Source organism: Oncorhynchus masou, chromosome 13, assembly GCF_036934945.1.
Source record: "Oncorhynchus masou masou isolate Uvic2021 chromosome 13, UVic_Omas_1.1, whole genome shotgun sequence".
NCBI lineage: Eukaryota > Metazoa > Chordata > Actinopteri > Salmoniformes > Salmonidae > Oncorhynchus > Oncorhynchus masou.
Window position 1 is genome coordinate 94,875,726 of NC_088224.1, and position 19,538 is coordinate 94,895,263.

Genomic DNA, 19,538 nt, shown 5'->3' on the forward strand with positions numbered 1-19,538 from the left:
GTCGTTGAACATGTTATTACTCCAACCTCGTGAAAGTGATACACTGACACGTTTTCATTTTCGTAAAAAAAACACATATCGAAGGAGTGCCTTTGATTTTTGACGGCTTGCACATGCGCAGTTCATCGGGATACGAACGTCAGACGCGATGACGTCCTTTTACACATGAGCGTCGCCTCAAAGCCTTATAAGGGATTTCTATTGGATAAACCGTTTTAGCCTCTCTTCATACTGTACTGTCTTTGCACTTTTGATTTGCTGACTGGCAACTTGACTTCCTCTTAGTGAAACATCAACAAATGTTAACTAGGTTCCTCCTTCCTACTCACCGCTGCATCATGCGACTGCAGCCCACAGATCACTTTATATAGACTGTTCAGACAGGTTTTTCTGTAGAATCGTCCTGGCCACTGCAGATATGAGGTCTGGAGGATTCGTTTCGGTATCCAGACCGGTCATAACGTCCATCGTTCTCATCTTATTGCTCTATTGTTTTCATGTGTTTGCGCTCAAGTCGCAACTTTTGACGAGGCATGGCGGGGTTACAGATCTCAATGCTCAGGACACCGTCATCAACTATGAAACATGCTATTTTGACCAGAAGGTACGTTTCTTTTCGCTATAATAATATCAAAAGTTATTGACGGCTGTCATGATGTCTGTCAACAATCACTGTCTAGACAAGGAACGAGACTAATCAGCTTATTGTCTAAACAAACACACACTGCATGTTTAGTTTATCTGACAGATATGTTAAGAGCTTTAAAACTTTAACAAGTTTGTGCTAATGTTGTAATAATAATGTTATAACGGTTGAGTTGATGCATTTATTTACCTGTGCACCAATTTGTTCAGTTATGTAGCTATGTTTTTTGTAATGATTATTTAGCCCAATTTAAAATGTCTAGATTTTATAGTTATTTTTAGAGAATATATTATCTCATTCCACTATGGCCTTTGTCCACCAAGACATTGAAATTTAAATAGCATTGTTTATATTGATGCTTGAAATTTAAATAGCATTGTTTATATTGATGCTTGAAATTTAAATAGCATTGTTTATATTGATGCTTGTCGCCTAATTTACTATTGACTGTAGTTTTTATTTGTTTGTGGTGAACTGAAAACTGCTCTGCTGGCTTTCCTTGGAGGATTTCCTTAATTCTCTGTGTACTTTAAATCACTTCTAAACTGTTTGGGTATTGTGTCTGCAGACAATCAGCGTATCCGCTCTGCTTCCTGGTAGGACGGGAAAGCCATCAATACACTGGGCTGTTTTCCTGCCAACACAACTCAATCCCTGCTGGCATCCTGCCTAGAGGAACCGCAGTGTACTGCCATAAAAGTGAATTTAAAGTAGGCTACTATAGACTAAAGAACATCAGAGATCCTGGAGGTTACAGCTTTCCCCCAAAATTGCATGTGCTAAAGGTATAGGTAGCCTAGTGGTTAGAGCGTTGGACTAGTGACCGGAAGGTTGCAAGATCGAATCTCTATAACTGACAAGGTACAAATCTGTCGTTCTGCCCCTGAACAAGGCAGTTAACCCACTGTTCCTAGGGCATCATTGTAAATAAGAATTTGTTCTTAATTAACTGACTTGCCTAGTTAAATAATGATATAAAAATGATTTGAACTCTACATATCCATGTTGTTAGGTTGTCCATTATAGCTGTGGCTCAATAGCATTTTCAACTGTTTTGTTGATCGTTGTGATTCATGTAAGTTGAAATGCTTTCTTGTAACTCATGATCTCAGAATTGCAACAACCATGTCATGATGCATTACAAATCAAATCAAGCTTTATTTATACAGCACATTTCAGACATGGAATGAAACGGAATGTGCTTCACAGGAAAAAACGAATAAAAAACAAAAATAAAAACGGAAATATTTACTACACAACAAACATAAGATAAAAAACAATGACAACAAAATCTGAACAACTAAAAAGCCCCCCAAGGAAAAGCAAAGTTAAAAAGGTGTGTTTTAAGATGTCTTTTAAACATGTCCACAGTTCCTGCCCCCCCCCCCCAGGTTCTCTGGCAGGCCATTCCAGAGACGGGAGGCGTAGTAACTAGAGGCTGTGGGCATAGTAACTAGAGGCTGTGGGCATAGTAACTAGAGGCTGGGGGCATAGTAACTAGAGGCTGGGGGCATAGTAACTAGAGGCTGGGGGCATAGTAACTAGAGGCTGGGGGCATAGTAACTAGAGGCTGGGGGCAAGTAACTAAAGGCATAGTAACAAGAGGCTGGGGGCATAGTAACTAGAGGCTGGGGGCATAGTAACTAGAGGCTGGGGGCATAGTAACTAGATGCTGGGGGCATAGTAACTAGAGGCTGGGGACATAGTGACTAGAGGCGTAGTAACTAGAGACTGGGGGCATAGTAACTAGAGGCTGGGGGCATAGTAACTAGAGGCTGGGGGCATAGTAACTAGAGACTGGGGGCATAGTAACTAGAGGCTGGGGGCATAGTAACTAGAGGCTAGAGGGGGGCATAGTAACTAGAGGCTGTGGGCATAGTAACTAGAGGCTGGGGGCATAGTAACTAGAGGCTGGGGACATAGTAACTAGAGGCTGGGGGCATAGTAACTAGAGGCTGGGGACATAGTAACTAGAGGCTGGGGGCATAGTGACTAGAGGCTGGGGGCATAGTAACTAGAGGCATAGTAACTAGAGGCTGGGGGCATAGTAACTAGAGGCTGTGGGCATAGTAACTAGAGGCTGGGGGCATAGTAACTAGAGACTGGGGACATAGTAACTAGAGGCTGGGGGCATAGTAACTAGAGGCTGGGGGCATAGTAACTAGAGGCTGGGGGCGTAGTAACTAGAGGCTGGGGGCGTAGTAACTAGAGGCTGGGGGCGTAGTAACTAGAGGCTGGGGGCGTAGTAACTAGAGGCTGGGGGCGTAGTAACTAGAGGCTGGGGGCGTAGTAACTAGAGGCTGGGGGCGTAGTAACTAGAGGCTGGGGCGTAGTAACTAGAGGCTGGGGCGTAGTAACTAGAGGCTGGGGCGTAGTAACTAGAGGCTGGGGCGTAGTAACTAGAGGCTGGGGGCGTAGTAACTAAAGGCTGGGGCGTAGTAACTAGAGGCTGGGGCGTAGTAACTAAAGGCTGGGGCGTAGTAACTAGAGACTGGGGCGTAGTAACTAGAGAATGGGGGCATAGTAACTAGAGGCTGTGGGCATAGTAACTAAAGGCTGGGGGCATAGTAACTAGAGGCTGGGGGCATAGTAACTAGAGGCTGGGGGCATAGTAACTAGAGGCTGGGGGCATAGTAACTAGAGGCTGGGGCATAGTAACTAGAGGCTGGGGGCATAGTAACTAGAGGCTGGGGGCATAGTAACTAGAGGCTGGGGGCATAGTAACTAGAGGCTGTGGGCATAGTAACTAGAGGCTGTGGGCATAGTAACTAGAGGCTGTGGGCATAGTAACTAGAGGCTGTGGGCATAGTAACTAGAGGCTGGGGGCATAGTAACTAGAGGCTGGGGGCATAGTAACTAGAGGCTGTGGGCATAGTAACTAGTGGCTGGGGGCATAGTAACTAGAGGCTGGGGACATAGTAACCAGAGGCTGGGGGCATAGTAACTAGAGGCTGTGGGCATAGTAACTAGAGGCTGTGGGCATAGTAACTAGAGGCTGGGGGCATAGTAACTAAAGGCATAGTAACTAAAGGCTGGGAGCATAGTAACTAAAGGCATAGTAACTAAAGGCTGGGGGCATAGTAACTAGAGGCTGGGGCATAGTAACTAGAGGCTGGGGCATAGTAACTAGAGGCTGGGGGCATAGTGACTAGAGGCTGGGGGCATAGTGACTAGAGGCTGGGGGCATAGTGACTAGAGGCTGGGGGCATAGTGACTAGAGGCTGGGGGCATAGTGACTAGAGGCTGGGGGCATAGTGACTAGACGCTGGGGGCATAGTGACTAGAGGCTGGGGGCATAGTGACTAGAGGCTGGGGGCATAGTGACTAGAGGCTGGGGCCATAGTGACTAGAGGCTGGGGCCATAGTGACTAGAGGCTGGGGCCATAGTGACTAGAGGCTGGGGCCATAGTAACTAAAGGCATAGTGACTAAAGGCTGGGGGCATAGTGACTAAAGGCTGGGGCCATAGTGACTAAAGGCTGGGGCCATAGTAACTAGAGGCTGGGGCCATAGTAACTAGAGGCTGGGGGCATAGTAACTAGAGGCTGGGGGCATAGTAACTAAAGACATAGTAACTAGAGACTGGGGGCATAGTAACTAAAGGCATAGTAACTAGAGGCATAGTGACTAAAGGCTGGGGCCATAGTAACTAGAGGCTGGGGCCATAGTAACTAGAGGCTGGGGCCATAGTAACTAGAGGCTGGGGGCATAGTAACTAAAGGCATAGTGACTAAAGGCTGGGGCCATAGTAACTAGAGGCTGGGGCCATAGTAACTAGAGACTGGGGGCATAGTAACTAAAGGCATAGTGACTAAAGGCTGGGGGCATAGTGACTAAAGGCTGGGGCCATAGTGACTAAAGGCTGGGGCCATAGTAACTAGAGGCTGGGGCCATAGTAACTAGAGGCTGGGGCCATAGTAACTAGAGGCTGGGGCCATAGTAACTAGAGGCTGGGGCCATAGTAACTAGAGGCTGGGGCCATAGTAACTAAAGGCTGGGGGCATAGTAACTAGAGGCTGGGGGCATAGTGACTAAAGGCTGGGGGCATAGTGACTAAAGGCTGGGGGCATAGTGACTAAAGGCTGGGGGCATAGTAACTAGAGGCTGGGGGCATAGTAACTAGAGGCTGGGGGCATAGTAACTAAAGGCTGGGGGCATAGTAACTAAAGGCTGGGGGCATAGTGACTAGAGGCTGGGGGCATAGTAACTAGAGGCTGTGGGCATAGTAACTAGAGGCTGTGGGCATAGTAACTAGAGGCTGGGGGCATAGTAACTAAAGGCATAGTAACTAAAGGCTGGGAGCATAGTAACTATAGGCATAGTAACTAAAGGCTGGGGGCATAGTAACTAGAGGCTGGGGCATAGTAACTAGAGGCTGGGGCATAGTAACTAGAGGCTGGGGGCATAGTGACTAGAGGCTGGGGGCATAGTGACTAGAGGCTGGGGGCATAGTGACTAGAGGCTGGGGGCATAGTGACTAGAGGCTGGGGGCATAGTGACTAGAGGCTGGGGGCATAGTGACTAGAGGCTGGGGGCATAGTGACTAGAGGCTGGGGCATAGTGACTAGACGCTGGGGGCATAGTGACTAGAGGCTGGGGGCATAGTGACTAGAGGCTGGGGCCATAGTGACTAGAGGCTGGGGCCATAGTGACTAGAGGCTGGGGCCATAGTGACTAGAGGCTGGGGCCATAGTAACTAAAGGCATAGTGACTAAAGGCTGGGGGCATAGTGACTAAAGGCTGGGGCCATAGTGACTAAAGGCTGGGGCCATAGTAACTAGAGGCTGGGGCCATAGTAACTAGAGGCTGGGGGCATAGTAACTAGAGGCTGGGGGCATAGTAACTAAAGACATAGTAACTAGAGACTGGGGGCATAGTAACTAAAGGCATAGTAACTAGAGGCATAGTGACTAAAGGCTGGGGCCATAGTGACTAAAGGCTGGGGCCATAGTAACTAGAGGCTGGGGCCATAGTAACTAGAGGCTGGGGCCATAGTAACTAGAGGCTGGGGCCATAGTAACTAGAGGCTGGGGCCATAGTAACTAAAGGCTGGGGGCATAGTAACTAGAGGCTGGGGGCATAGTGACTAAAGGCTGGGGGCATAGTGACTAAAGGCTGGGGGCATAGTGACTAAAGGCTGGGGGCATAGTAACTAGAGGCTGGGGGCATAGTAACTAGAGGCTGGGGGCATAGTAACTAAAGGCTGGGGGCATAGTAACTAAAGGCTGGGGGCATAGTGACTAGAGGCTGGGGGCATAGTAACTAAAGACTGGGGGCATAGTAACTAAAGACATAGTAACTAGAGACTGGGGGCATAGTAACTAGAGGCTGGGGGCATAGTAACTAAAGGCATAGTAACTAGAGGCTGGGGGCATAGTAACTAGAGGCTGGGGGCATAGTAACTAGAGGCTGGGGGCATAGTAACTAAAGTCATAGTAACTAGAGGCTGGGGGCATAGTAACTAAAGGCATAGTAACTAGAGGCTGGGGCATAGTAACTAGAGGCTGGGGGCATAGTAACTAGAGGCATAGTAACTAGAGGCTGGGGGCATAGTAACTAGAGGCTGGGGGCATAGTAACTAAAGGCATAGTAACTAGAGACTGGGGGCATAGTGACTAAAGGCTGGGGGCATAGTGACTAAAGGCTGGGGGCATAGTGACTAAAGGCATAGTAACTAGAGGCTGGGGGCGTAGTCACTAGAGGCTGGGGGCATAGTAACTAGAGGCTGGGGGCATAGTAACTAAAGGCATAGTAACTAGAGGCTGGGGGCATAGTAACTAGAGGCTGGGGGCATAGTAACTAAAGGCATAGTAAGTAGAGGCTGGGGGCATAATGACTAAAGACTGGGGGCATAGTAACTAAAGACATAGTAACTAGAGGCTGGGGGCGTAGTCACTAGAGGCTGGGGGCATAGTAACTAGAGGCTGGGGGCATAGTAACTAAAGGCATAGTAACTAGAGGCTGGGGGCATAGTAACTAGAGGCTGGGGGCATAGTAACTAAAGGCATAGTAAGTAGAGGCTGGGGGCATAATGACTAAAGACTGGGGGCATAGTAACTAAAGGCATAGTAAGTAGAGGCTGGGGGCATAATGACTAAAGACTGGGGGCATAGTAACTAAAGACATAGTAACTAGAGGCTGGGGGCATAGTGACTAAAGGCTGGGGGCATAGTGACTAAAGGCTGGGGCCATAGTAACTAAAGGCTGGGGCCATAGTAACTAAAGGCTGGGGCCATAGTAACTAAAGGCTGGGGGCATAGTAACTAAAGACATAGTAACTAGAGACTGGGGGCATAGTAACTAAAGGCATAGTGACTAAAGGCTGGGGGCATAGTAACTAGAGGCTGGGGGCATAGTAACTAGAGGCTGGGGCCATAGTAACTAGAGGCTGGGGCCATAGTAACTAGAGGCTGGGGCCATAGTAACTAGAGGCTGGGGCCATAGTAACTAGAGGCTGGGGCCATAGTAACTAGAGGCTGGGGCCATAGTAACTAGAGGCTGGGGGCATAGTAACTAGAGGCTGGGGCCATAGTAACTAGAGGCTGGGGCCATAGTAACTAGAGGCTGGGGACATAGTAACTAAAGGCTGGGGGCATAGTAACTAAAGGCTGGGGTAATAGTAACTAGAGGCTGGGGGCACAGTAACTAGAGGCTGGGGGCATAGTAACTAGAGGCTGGGGGCACAGTGACTAAAGGCTGGGGCGTAGTAACTAGAGGCTGGGGGCATAGTAACTAGAGGCTGGGGGCATAGTAACTAAAGGCTGGGGGCATAGTAACTAAAGGCTGGGGGCATAGTGACTAAAGGCTGGGGGCATAGTGACTAAAGGCTGGGGGCATAGTAACTAAAGGCATAGTAACTAAAGGCTGGGGGCATAGTGACTAAAGGCTGGGGGCATAGTGACTAAAGGCTGGGGGCATAGTAACTAAAGGCATAGTAACTAGAGGCTGGGGGCATAGTAACTAGAGGCTGGGGGCATAGTAACTAGAGGCTGGGGGCATAGTAACTAGAGGCTGGTGGCATAGTAACTAAAGGGGCATTGGGATAGTTAAAAGGCTGTCTCTCCATGCCTCTTGGTCCTAGGCTTTGGGATAGTTAAAAGGCCAGAGGCCCTGAGGGACCTACTGGATACATAACCTAAAGCATGTCTTGGGGTGAACAATCGTGGATTGATTTAAAAACCAATAGAAGAATCTTAAAATGAATGAGAACTCACAGGCAGCCAGTGCAGAGACCCTTTAAAAAATGTATGACTGTTCCATAACTAGTGGTTGTATCCCTTATATTACCATATTCCCTACAATAGTGAACTACCCATAGGGCTCTGGTCAAAAGTAGTGCAATATATAGGGAATAGGGTACCATTTGGGAACACAGGCAATGGTTCTGCCTCATCAACACCCAAGCTACACACACACACACACACACACACACAAATACACACCATACATACACACATACACAAATACACACCATACATACACACATACACACACACACACACTGACACTCACACAAATACACCCACACACACACACACACACACACACACACACACACTGACTCTCACACACACACACACACACACACACACACACACACACACACACACACACACACACACACACACACACACACACACACACACACACACACACACACACACACTGACTCTCACACACACACACTGACTCTCACACACACACACACACACACACAGACAGACCATGGCAAACTTGACAATATCACAACGACTGACAGGCAGTGCTTTACGAACAATGACAAAACGTTTATACAAAAGGAGGATGGGATGGCTGGCTGGTCTGAAGGGAATCAAGTGATCTAGCAGTTATCCAGGAAATCCTTTTGGCTTCTCTCTTCTCCTGGAACAAAGAATGGAGTCTTGTTTTTAGCATCACTTGTGAACTGTACGTTAACTACTGTCCTTTTACCGTGAGTACAGCAGTAGAGTGACGGCTCACGCTAACGGCTGGAACGGAGCGAATGGAATGGATTCAATGGAATGGATTCGAATGGAATGTTTAATGTATTTGATACCATTCTGCTCCAGCCATTACCACGAGCCCCTCCTCCCCAGTTAAGGTGCCACCAACCTCCTGTAGAGTTACACAACAGAGTGTGTGTGTCCAGCAGTTGTTTCCTACATTGGCTTTGAGTCATTTTATTTTTCATACTTTATAACATTTAGTTGTAAGTAATGTTTACCTCACTGTTTTTCAGAAGCGAAAGATCTTTAAGCGTTTGACTTGACATTGAGTGTTTCAGCAGATGGCGCCGAATGAGTTTCCTGTAACTAAATGCTACCAGCATGAACCACAAGGTGGCAGTATTAGGTTTGGTAGGAAGACATGGACATCGAAGCTATGAAGGTTTCATTTCCCCTATGAAACCATAGCCATATTATGAAACCATAAGCACAAACATAGCGAAAGTCTCCAGCCCAGATTGGCTTAACACTGAGTTAGAACCACTCGGCCAGAAGATCAGGTTATAGATTTTGAATCTATTTCCTAGAGTACCTTCTTGAGTGATGTAAAACATATTTTTGGATCATCTAACAGAAGGGGAATTAATATGTAATTGACTTATTACAGAGAATATTCTATTTGCATAAGAAATTGACAAATCATTTTCAGTCTGGACTGTAATGTGTTTTTCCTGACACGCTAGCCAGGCTGTGGAGAGTCTCCAGGAGTGGATGAATGAACACATTCAGGCCTGAAATCTTTTCCCTGTCATTGGCTCATAAAATTGGTGGATCATTTTGTAGGCACTGGGAAGGGAGAAAGAGCGAAAGAGAGGGAGGGAGAGAGAGAGGGTGCAAACGCAACAAAAACATTCTTTATCAAGTGTTGGGTGGGTTTCAAGTAGAGGACAACTCGTCTGTGGCTACACAGCGGTGGCATGAGGCTGGAGAGAAGGATGAGTCCCAAATGGCGTAGTGGACTGTATAGGGTTCGATTTGGGAGGCAGATGTGCTAGTGGAACTAATGTGGCATCCCTGGAACTGTCTCTCTCTCTGGGTTTTAATACAAATTGAGGCTAATTATCCTAGCGTCCTGCATTGGGGTTGTCACCGACTCACTGCACAGTACAAAGTAGTGTATGGCAGAAGGCCAGGGCCACAATGATCACACCCTAGCGCAGGGACACGTTGGAGGGACAGAGAGGTCACCCTCTGGAGAAGGTGCTACTGTACTGTCTCTCACACTGGAGCCTTTACAGGGTGTCTGTCAGAGGGGAACAAGAACCTTTACAGGGTGTCTGTCAGAGGGGAACAAGAACCTTTACAGGGTGTCTGTCAGAGGGGAACAAGAACCGTTACAGGGACATGGAACCGTTGGTCAGAGAGGATGACCGTTGGTCAGAGAGGTCAGAGAGGATAACCGTTGGTCAGAGAGGATGAAAGTTGGTCAGAGAGGTCAGAGAGGATGACCGTTGGTCAGAGAGGATGAAAGTTGGTCAGAGAGGTCAGAGAGGATGACCGTTGGTCAGAGAGGATAGAGGATGACCGTTGGTCAGAGAAGATGACCGTTGGTCAGAGAGGTCAGACAGGATGACCGTTGGTCAGACAGGATGACCGTTGGTCAGACAGGATGTTGAATCCTAGTTCCATTCCTCCGGACGTCAGGGCCACATTTTAACTGGCTCCATTTAGAGTTAATTTCAGAGACCTTGAAATGGATTCGTTATACATTGATTCAATTTCTTCTCTTGAGCCTTCATCTCATCTCAAGCGAAATGTGAATGTCTTAGAGACTAGGTGTCATGCTGGTATAAATTATTTGGGAGACAGGCGCAGGAATGCGTAATAGGGATCTTTATTTTACCCAAAGTACGACGTGCCGTGTGAAGGCATGGGGACGAAGGCCAGACAAACATGTAACAAAACCACAGGGTTGAAACCCAAAACATAAGAGTGAGGTGCACCTCGAATAAGCACAAGCACACAATGAGTAACACACGGGACGAGACCCGTAATCATCTGAGCAATAGGTGCCAGGTGTGCGTGATGAACGTTCCGGAGGGATCCGTGACACTAGGTTGGGTTTAAAGTAGCAGCGTGTCATATTTTTGCCATCCTCTGATGTATTTCTCTGTCCTTACAGATCGATCACTTTGGCTTCCTGGAGGATGGCACCTTTAAGCAGAGATACCTGGTTAATAATGAACACTGGGATCAGAAGGGAGGGCCTATCTTGTTCTACACCGGCAATGAAGGAGACATCACCTGGTTCTGCAATAACACTGTAACAATTACCCTTCTCTGTTCTGTATTCATCTTCTCTGTTCTGTTCTGTATTCATCTTCTCTGTTCTGTATTCATCTTCTCTGTTCTGTAATGTATTCATCTTCTCTGTTCTGTAATGTATTCATCTTCTCTGTTCTGTAATGTATTCATCTTCTCTGTTATGTAATGTATTCATCTTCTCTGTTCTGTATTCATCTTCTCTGTTCTGTTCTGTATTCATCTTCTCTGTTCTGTATTCATCTTCTCTGTTCTGTATTCATCTTCTCTGTTCTGTATTCATCTTCTCTGTTATGTAATGTATTCATCTTCTCTGTTCTGTATTCATCTTCTCTGTTCTGTATTCATCTTCTCTGTTCTGTATTCATCTTCTCTGTTCTGTTCTGTATTCATCTTCTCTGTTCTGTTTTGTATTCATCTTCTCTGTTCTGTTCTGTATTCATCTTCTCTGTTCTGTATTCATCTTCTCTGTTCTGTATTCATCTTCTCTGTTCTGTTCTGTATTCGTCTTCTCTGTTCTGTTTTGTATTAATCTTCTCTGTTCTGTATTCATCTTCTCTGTTCTGTATTCATCTTCTCTGTTCTGTATTCATCTTCTCTGTTCTGTATTCATCTTCTCTGTTCTGTATTCATCTTCTCTGTTCTGTATTCATCTTCTCTGTAATGTATTCGTCTTCTCTGTTCTGTATTCGTCTTCTCTGTTCTGTTTTGTATTCATCTTCTCTGTTCTGTTTTGTATTCATCTTCTCTGTTCTGTATTCATATTCTCTGTTCTGTATTCATATTCTCTGTTCTGTATTCATCTTCTCTGTTCTGTATTCATCTTCTCTGTTCTGTATTCATCTTCTCTGTTCTGTTTTGTATTCATCTTCTCTGTTCTGTTTTGTATTCATCTTCTCTGTTCTGTTTTGTATTCATCTTCTCTGTTCTGTATTCATCTTCTCTGTTCTGTTCTGTATTCATCTTCTCTGTTCTGTATTCATCTTCTCTGTTCTGTTTTGTATTCATCTTCTCTGTTCTGTTTTGTATTCATCTTCTCTGTTCTGTATTCATATTCTCTGTTCTGTATTCATCTTCTCTGTTCTGTATTCATCTTCTCTGTTCTGTATTCATCTTCTCTGTTCTGTATTCATCTTCTCTGTTCTGTATTCATCTTCTCTGTTCTGTTTTGTTTTGTATTCATCTTCTCTGTTCTGTTTTGTATTCATCTTCTCTGTTCTGTTTTGTATTCATCTTCTCTGTTCTGTTCTGTATTCATCTTCTCTGTTCTGTAATGTATTCGTCTTCTCTGTTCTGTTTTGTATTCATCTTCTCTGTTCTGTAATGTATTCATCTTCTCTGTTCTGTTTTGTATTCATCTTCTCTGTTCTGTTTTGTATTCATCTCTGTTCTGCATTCATCTTCTCTGTTCTGTTTTGTATTCATATTCTCTGTTCAGTTCTGTATTCATCTTCTCTGTTCTGTTTTGTATTCATCTCTGTTCTGCATTCATCTTCTCTGTTCTGTTTTGTATTCATCTCTGTTCTGCATTCATCTTCTCTGTTCTGTATTCATCTTCTTTGTTCTGTTTTGTATTCATCTCTGTTCTGCATGCATCTTCTCTGTTCTGTTCTGTATTCATCTTCTCTGTTCTGTTCTGTATTCATCTTCTCTGTTCTGTATTCATCTTCTCTGTTCTGTATTCATCTTCTCTGTTCTGTATTCATCTTCTCTGTTCTGTATTCATCTACCCAGCATGCCTTGCGTCACTTGTTAGAATATTTTGCCCTGTACTTTTTGTCTGTAGGGTTTCATGTGGGACGTTGCAGAGGAACTGGGAGCCATGTTGGTGTTTGCAGAGCACCGTTACTATGGAGAATCCTTGCCGTTTGGACAAGACTCTTACAGTGTAAATTAACCGTTATGCTTTTACACACACACACACAGACACAGACACATACACATACACACACACACACACACACACACACACACGCTATATAACATGGTCTACTACACGTTTAGAAACAACTTTCTCTAAACACGCTTTGTCTTCACAAACAGGACAACAAGCACCTGAATTACCTGACGTCGGAGCAGGCGCTAGCGGACTTCTCTGTGCTGATCAGAGAACTGAAGAGGAAGGTGCCTGGAGCTCAGGAAAGTCCTGTGATCGCCATCGGAGGCTCCTACGGAGGGATGCTCTCTGCCTGGTTGAGAATGAAATACCCTAATGTTGTTGTTGGGTAAGAGATACTGCGTACAGGTCTTCATGGGGCCCTTTTTTAAATTTTATATAGTGAACTACTTTTGACCAGGGCTCATAGGGCTGTGGTCAAAAGTAGTGTGCTTTATAGGGAATAGGGTGCTTTTTGACCTAAGGAAAATCGCAGACTGCGTTCTAACTGTCTCTCTGTGTGGTTAATGTGTTCTATCTGTCTCTCTGTGTGGTTAATGTGTTCTAACGGTCTCTCTGTGTGGTTAATGTGTTCTATCTGTCTCTCTGTGTGGTTAATGTGTTCTAACGGTCTCTCTGTGTGGTTAACAATGTGTTCTAACTGTCTCTCTGTGTGGTTAATGTGTTCTAACTGTTTCTCTGTGTGGTTAATGTGTTCTAACTGTTTCTCTGTGTGGTTAATGTGTTCAAACGGTCTCTCTGTGTGGTTAATGTGTTCTAACGGTCTCTCTGTGTGGTTAATGTGTTCTAACGTTCTCTCTGTGTGGTTAATGTGTTCTAACGGTCTCTCTGTGTGGTTAATGTGTTCTAACTGTTTCTCTGTGTGGTTAATGTGTTCTAACTGTCTCTCTGTGTGGTTAATACTGGGTTCTAACGGTCTCTCTGTGTGGTTAATGTGTTCTAACGGTCTCTCTGTGTGGTTAACACTGTGTTTTAACTGTCTCTCTGTGTGGTTAATGTGTTCTAACTGTTTCTCTGTGTGGTTAATGTGTTCTAACTGTCTCTCTGTGTGGTTAATACTGGGTTCTAACGGTCTCTCTGTGTGGTTAATACTGGGTTCTAACGGTCTCTCTGTGTGGTTAATGTGTTCTAACGGTCTCTCTGTGTGGTTAATGTGTTCTAACTGTTTCTCTGTGTGGTTAATGTGTTCTAACGGTCTCTCTGTGTGGTTAATGTGTTCTAACGGTCTCTCTGTGTGGTTAATGTGTTCTAACGGTCTCTCTGTGTGGTTAACACTGTGTTTTAACTGTCTCTCTGTGTACTCCAGAGCTCTGGCTGCCTCTGCTCCCATATGGCAGTTCCCTGACATGGTTCCATGTGGAGATTTCTATAAGATAGTCACCCAGGACTTCGCCAGGAGTGGACTGAACTGTGACGTTAACATCAGGAGGTCCTGGAAGGCCATCGACAACATCACAGCAACTGGTAGGATGAATTAGCCTGTCTGAATGACAACATCACAGCAACTGGTAGGATGAATGAGCCTTTTTTCAAAGCTAGTTTAAAGCCTAGTTAAGTCATGAGGACTATTTTCCTCATCTCTGTGCAGATGACGGCCTCCAATGGCTGTCCGGGGAGTTTAGCTTATGTTCCCCACTCAAGAAGACGGACTTGGGTGGTTTTAAGGCCTGGCTCCAAGAGACCTGGGTGAATCTGGCCATGGTGGACTATCCTTACGAAGCCAACTTCCTCCAACCCCTCCCGCGCTGGCCAATACAGGTACACATATATATATATATATATATATATCAAATTTCTATATCTTTCATAATAATGTATTCAATTGTATTACACAAGTAGAATAAGAAATCTCCAAGTATTTTACTTAGTAGCCCAATTGTTAATAATTGTCTCTACTTCCTTTAGCTGCCACATCCTCTCTGTCTCTACTTCCTTTATCTGCCACATCCTCTCTGTCTTTACTTCCTTTAGCTGCCACATCCTCTCTGTCTCTGCTTCCTTTAGCTGCCACATCCTCTCTGTCTTTACTTCCTTTATCTGCCACATCCTCTCTGTCTTTACTTCCTTTAGCTGCCACATCCTCTCTGTCTCTGCTTCCTTTATCTGCCACATCCTCTCTGTCTCTGCTTCCTTTATCTGCAACATCCTCTCTGTCTCTGCTTCCTTTATCTGCCACATCCTCTCTGTCTCTGCTTCCTTTATCTGCAACATCCTCTCTGTCTCTGCTTCCTTTATCTGCCATATCCTCTCTGTCTCTGCTTCCTTTATCTGCTCTGCCACATCCTCTCTGTCTCTACATCCTTTAGCTGCCACATCCTCTCTGTCTTTACTTCCTTTAGCTGCCACATCCTCTCTGTCTCTACTTCCTTTAGCTGCCACATCCTCTCTGTCTCTACTTCCTTTAGCTGCCACATCCTCTCTGTCTCTACTTCCTTTATCTGCCACATCCTCTCTGTCTCTGCTTCCTTTATCTGCCACATCCTCTCTGTCTCTACTTCCTTTAGCTGCTCTGCCACATCCTCTCTGTCTCTGCTTCCTTTATCTGCCACATCCTCTCTGTCTCTACTTCCTTTATCTGCCACATCCTCTCTGTCTCTACTTCCTTTATCTGCCGCATCCTCTCTGTCTCTACTTCCTTTATCTGCTCTGCCACATCCTCTCTGTCTCTGCTTCCTTTAGCTTCCACATCCTCTCTGTCTCTACTTCCTTTATCTGCCACATCCTCTCTGTCTCTGCTTCCTTCAGCTGCCACATCCTCTCTGTCTCTACTTCCTTTAGCTGCTCTGCCACATCCTCTCTGTCTCTACTTCCTTTAGCTGCCACATCCTCTCTGTCTCTGCTTCCTTTATCTGCCACATCCTCTCTGTCTCTACTTCCTTTAGCTGCCACATCCTCTCTGTCTCTACTTCCTTTAGCTGCCACATCCTCTCTGTCTCTACTTCCTTTATCTGCCACATCCTCTCTGTCTCTACTTCCTTTAGCTGCCACATCCTCTCTGTCACTGCTTCCTTTAGCTGCCACATCCTCTCTGTCTCTACTTCCTTTAGCTGCCACATCCTCTCTGTCTCTGCTTCCTTTAGCTTCCACATCCTCTCTGTCTCTACTTCCTTTAGCTGCCACATCCTCTCTGTCTCTACTTCCTTTAGCTGCCACATCCTCTCTGTCTCTGCTTCCTTTAGCTGCCACATCCTCTCTGTCTCTGCTTCCTTTAGCTTCCACATCCTCTCTGTCTCTACTTCTTTTAGCTGCCACATCCTCTCTGTCTCTACTTCCTTTAGCTGCCACATCCTCTCTGTCTCTACTTCCTTTAGCTGCCACATCCTCTCTGTCTCTACTTCCTTTAGCTGCCAAATCCTCTCTGTCTCTACTTCCTTTAGCTGCCACATCCTCTCTGTCTCTACTTCCTTTATCTGCCACATCCTCTCTGTCTCTACTTCCTTTATCTGCCACATCCTCTCTGTCTCTACTTCCTTTATCTGCCACAGCCTCTCTGTCTCTGCTTCCTTTATCTGCCACATCCTCTCTGTCTCTACTTCCTTTAGCTGCCACATCCTCTCTGTCTCTACTTCCTTTATCTGCCACATCCTCTCTGTCTCTGCTTCCTTTATCTGCCACATCCTCTCTGTCTCTACTTCCTTTAGCTGCTCTGCCACATCCTCTCTGTCTCTGCTTCATTTAGCTGCTCTGCCACATCCTCTCTGTCTCTACTTCCTTTAGCTTCCACATCCTCTCTGTCTCTACTTCCTTTAGCTGCCACATCCTCTCTGTCTCTACTTCCTTCAGCTGCTCTGCCACATCCTCTCTGTCTCTACGTCCTTTATCTGCCACATCCTCTCTGTCTCTACTTCCTTTATCTGCCACATCCTCTCTGTCTCTGCTTCCTTTATCTGCCACATCCTCTCTGTCTCTACTTCCTTTAGCTGCTCTGCCACATCCTCTCTGTCTCTGCTTCATTTAGCTGCTCTGCCACATCCTCTCTGTCTCTACTTCCTTTAGCTTCCACATCCTCTCTGTCTCTACTTCCTTTAGCTGCCACATCCTCTCTGTCTCTACTTCCTTCAGCTGCTCTGCCACATCCTCTCTGTCTCTACTTCTTTCAGCTGCCACATCCTCTGTCTCTACTTCCTTTATCTGCCACATCCTCTGTCTCTACTTCCTTTATCTGCACTACTTTTGTCTAGACCGGGTTTGACAGTAGTGCACTACTTAAGGATCATGGTGCCATTTGGGACTTGTTCGTTTTCTTCTTCTCTTGTGGTTGTGAGGATTCTTCTCCACTAAACCCTGTTTGTCTGACATGGCAACAGTATTCTGTAACAGTATTCTGTACCAGTATTCTGTACCAGTACTCTGTACCAGTACTCTGTACCAGTTGTATGTACCAGTATTCTGTACCAGTACTCTGTACCAGTACTCTGTACCAGTATTCTGTAACAGTACTCTGTAGCAGTATTCTGTAACAGTACTCTGTAGCAGTACTCTGTACCAGTATTCTGTAACAGTACTCTGTAGCAGTACTCTGTACCAGTGTTCTGTACCAGTACTCTGTACCAGTACTCTGTACCAGTATTCTGTACCAGTACTCTGTACCAGTATTCTGTACCAGTACTCTGTACCAGTACTCTGTACCAGTATTCTGTACCAGTACTCTGTACCAGTACTCTGTACCAGTACTCTGTACCAGTACTCTGTACCAGTATTCTGTAGCAGTACTCTGTACCAGTGTTCTGTACCAGTACTCTGTACCAGTACTCTGTACCAGTATTCTGTACCAGTATTCTGTACCAGTACTCTGTACCAGTACTCTGTACCAGTATTCTGTACCAGTACTCTGTACCAGTACTCTGTACCAGTACTCTGTACCAGTATTCTGTACCAGTACTCTGTACCAGTACTCTGTACCAGTACCCTGTAACAGTACTATGTACCAATACTATGTGCCAGTACTATGTGCCAGTACTATGTGCCAGTACTATGTACCATGTATATGTGCCAGTACGATGTAACAGTACGATGTAACAGTACGATGTAACAGTACTATGTAATTTGATGATATCAACCGTATACTTTTTAATTGTTAAAGCTGCAATATGGCACTTTTTTGGGCGGCCCGTCCAAATTCACATAGAAATGTGAGTTATAGATCTGTCATTCTCAGGCCAGTCTAAGAAGCAGTAGATCTGTTTCTATGCTTCCTGTTTTTAAATGTTGTTTTTTGCCTCTTTTACGTCAAACAGCTGGATATATCATATTTTTTAGTATGGAAAATATATAAATTATTTGACCGTATGTTCCGGCCCCCTGACCACCCACTCAAGAAAACATGTAGGGTGTTTATAGAAGGTTGAAGGACTCAGTGATCCCTGGACTGTAGAGGCTGTTATAGAAGGCTGAAGGACTCAGTGATCCCTGGACTGTAGAGGCTGTTATAGAAGGCTGAAGGACTCAGTGATCCCTGGACTGTAGAGGCTGTTATAGAAGGCTGAAGGACTCAGTGAACCCTGGACTGTAGAGGCTGTTATAGAAGGCTGAAGGACTCAGTGAACCCTGGACTGTAGAGGCTGTTATAGAAGGCTGAAGGACTCAGTGAGCCCTGTACTATAGAGGCTGTTATAGAAGGCTGAAGGACTCAGTGATCCCTGGACTGTAGAGGCTGTTATAGATGGCTGAAGGACTCAGTGATCCCTGGGCTATAGAGGCTGTTATAGGGGGCTGAAGGACTCAGTGATCCCTGGACTGTAGAGGCTGTTATAGAAGGCTGAAGGACTCAGTGATCCCTGGACTGTAGAGGCTGTTATAGAAGGCTGAAGGACTCAGTGATCCCTGGCCTGTAGAGGCTGTTATAGAAGGCTGAAGGACTCAGTGATCCCTGGACTGTAGAGGCTGTTATAGAAGGCTGAAGGACTCAGTGATCCCTGGACTGTAGAGGCTGTTATAGAAGGCTGAAGGACTCAGTGATCCCTGGACTGTAGAGGCTGTTATAGAAGGCTGAATGACTCAGTGATCCCTGGACTGTAGAGGCTGTTATAGAAGGCTGAAGGACTCAGTGAACCCTGGACTGTAGAGGCTGTTATAGAAGGCTGAATGACTCTGACCCACCAGCTCCTCTGACACGTCACATCCCCAACCAAGGCAGCACCATTGACCCTATACCCTGAACCCTAAACCCTAAACCCTAACCCCTGCTAGTGCTTGCTCACCCTCCTGGGGTGCTCCAACCATCCTGTGAGTTATATGAGATGCCCACTGTTCTGTTACTTTTTCATTAGTAGAAATATATCAACTTAAAAAAACAACATTTGTGGTCCTCATCGATATATATATAAATCCTAAATCCCCTAGTGGTGCAGCAGGTTAACAGACACGGAGAAGCTAAATGGACATTTGGAGCCGTTGTGGCTCAGTGCCTGTAATGTATGCCTGCCCTATGGGTGGTTTAAGCGGTTTAGCCAGTGAGCTTTTTTAATGACAAAGCTAATGTGATTATGTGAGTGACTGTGGGAAGGGAGTATTGAGGGTTTAAAGGGGGGAAATCTGTTGGCAAAGATGAATGTAGGAGACTAATCCTGTCTGAAAAGTAGAGAGGAGATGCTTTAGAGCAATTGCTGGACGTTTTTTCTTTTTTCATGGTATAAATCTGTGGTTCAGACATGCCTGTTGCTCTACCCCTCCTTCTCATATATCCATCGACATCCTCCCCCTCCTCCTCCCCCTCCTCCCCCTTCCTC

At 45.6% G+C, this 19,538-nt stretch overlaps 1 protein-coding gene across 1 annotated transcript in view; it reads left to right on the forward strand.

The window, feature by feature from the left end:
* The first annotated feature begins 246 nt into the window (after window positions 1-246).
* prcp (prolylcarboxypeptidase (angiotensinase C)) overlaps window positions 247-19,538 on the forward strand; it is a 30,500-nt gene continuing 11,208 nt past the window's right edge. The window contains 6 exon segments of the mRNA XM_064985592.1: window positions 247-604; window positions 10,774-10,914; window positions 12,700-12,801; window positions 12,957-13,138; window positions 14,117-14,274; window positions 14,399-14,568. Of these exon segments, the coding sequence (XP_064841664.1) occupies window positions 419-604; window positions 10,774-10,914; window positions 12,700-12,801; window positions 12,957-13,138; window positions 14,117-14,274; window positions 14,399-14,568 (939 nt within the window). The 5' untranslated portion in view covers window positions 247-418.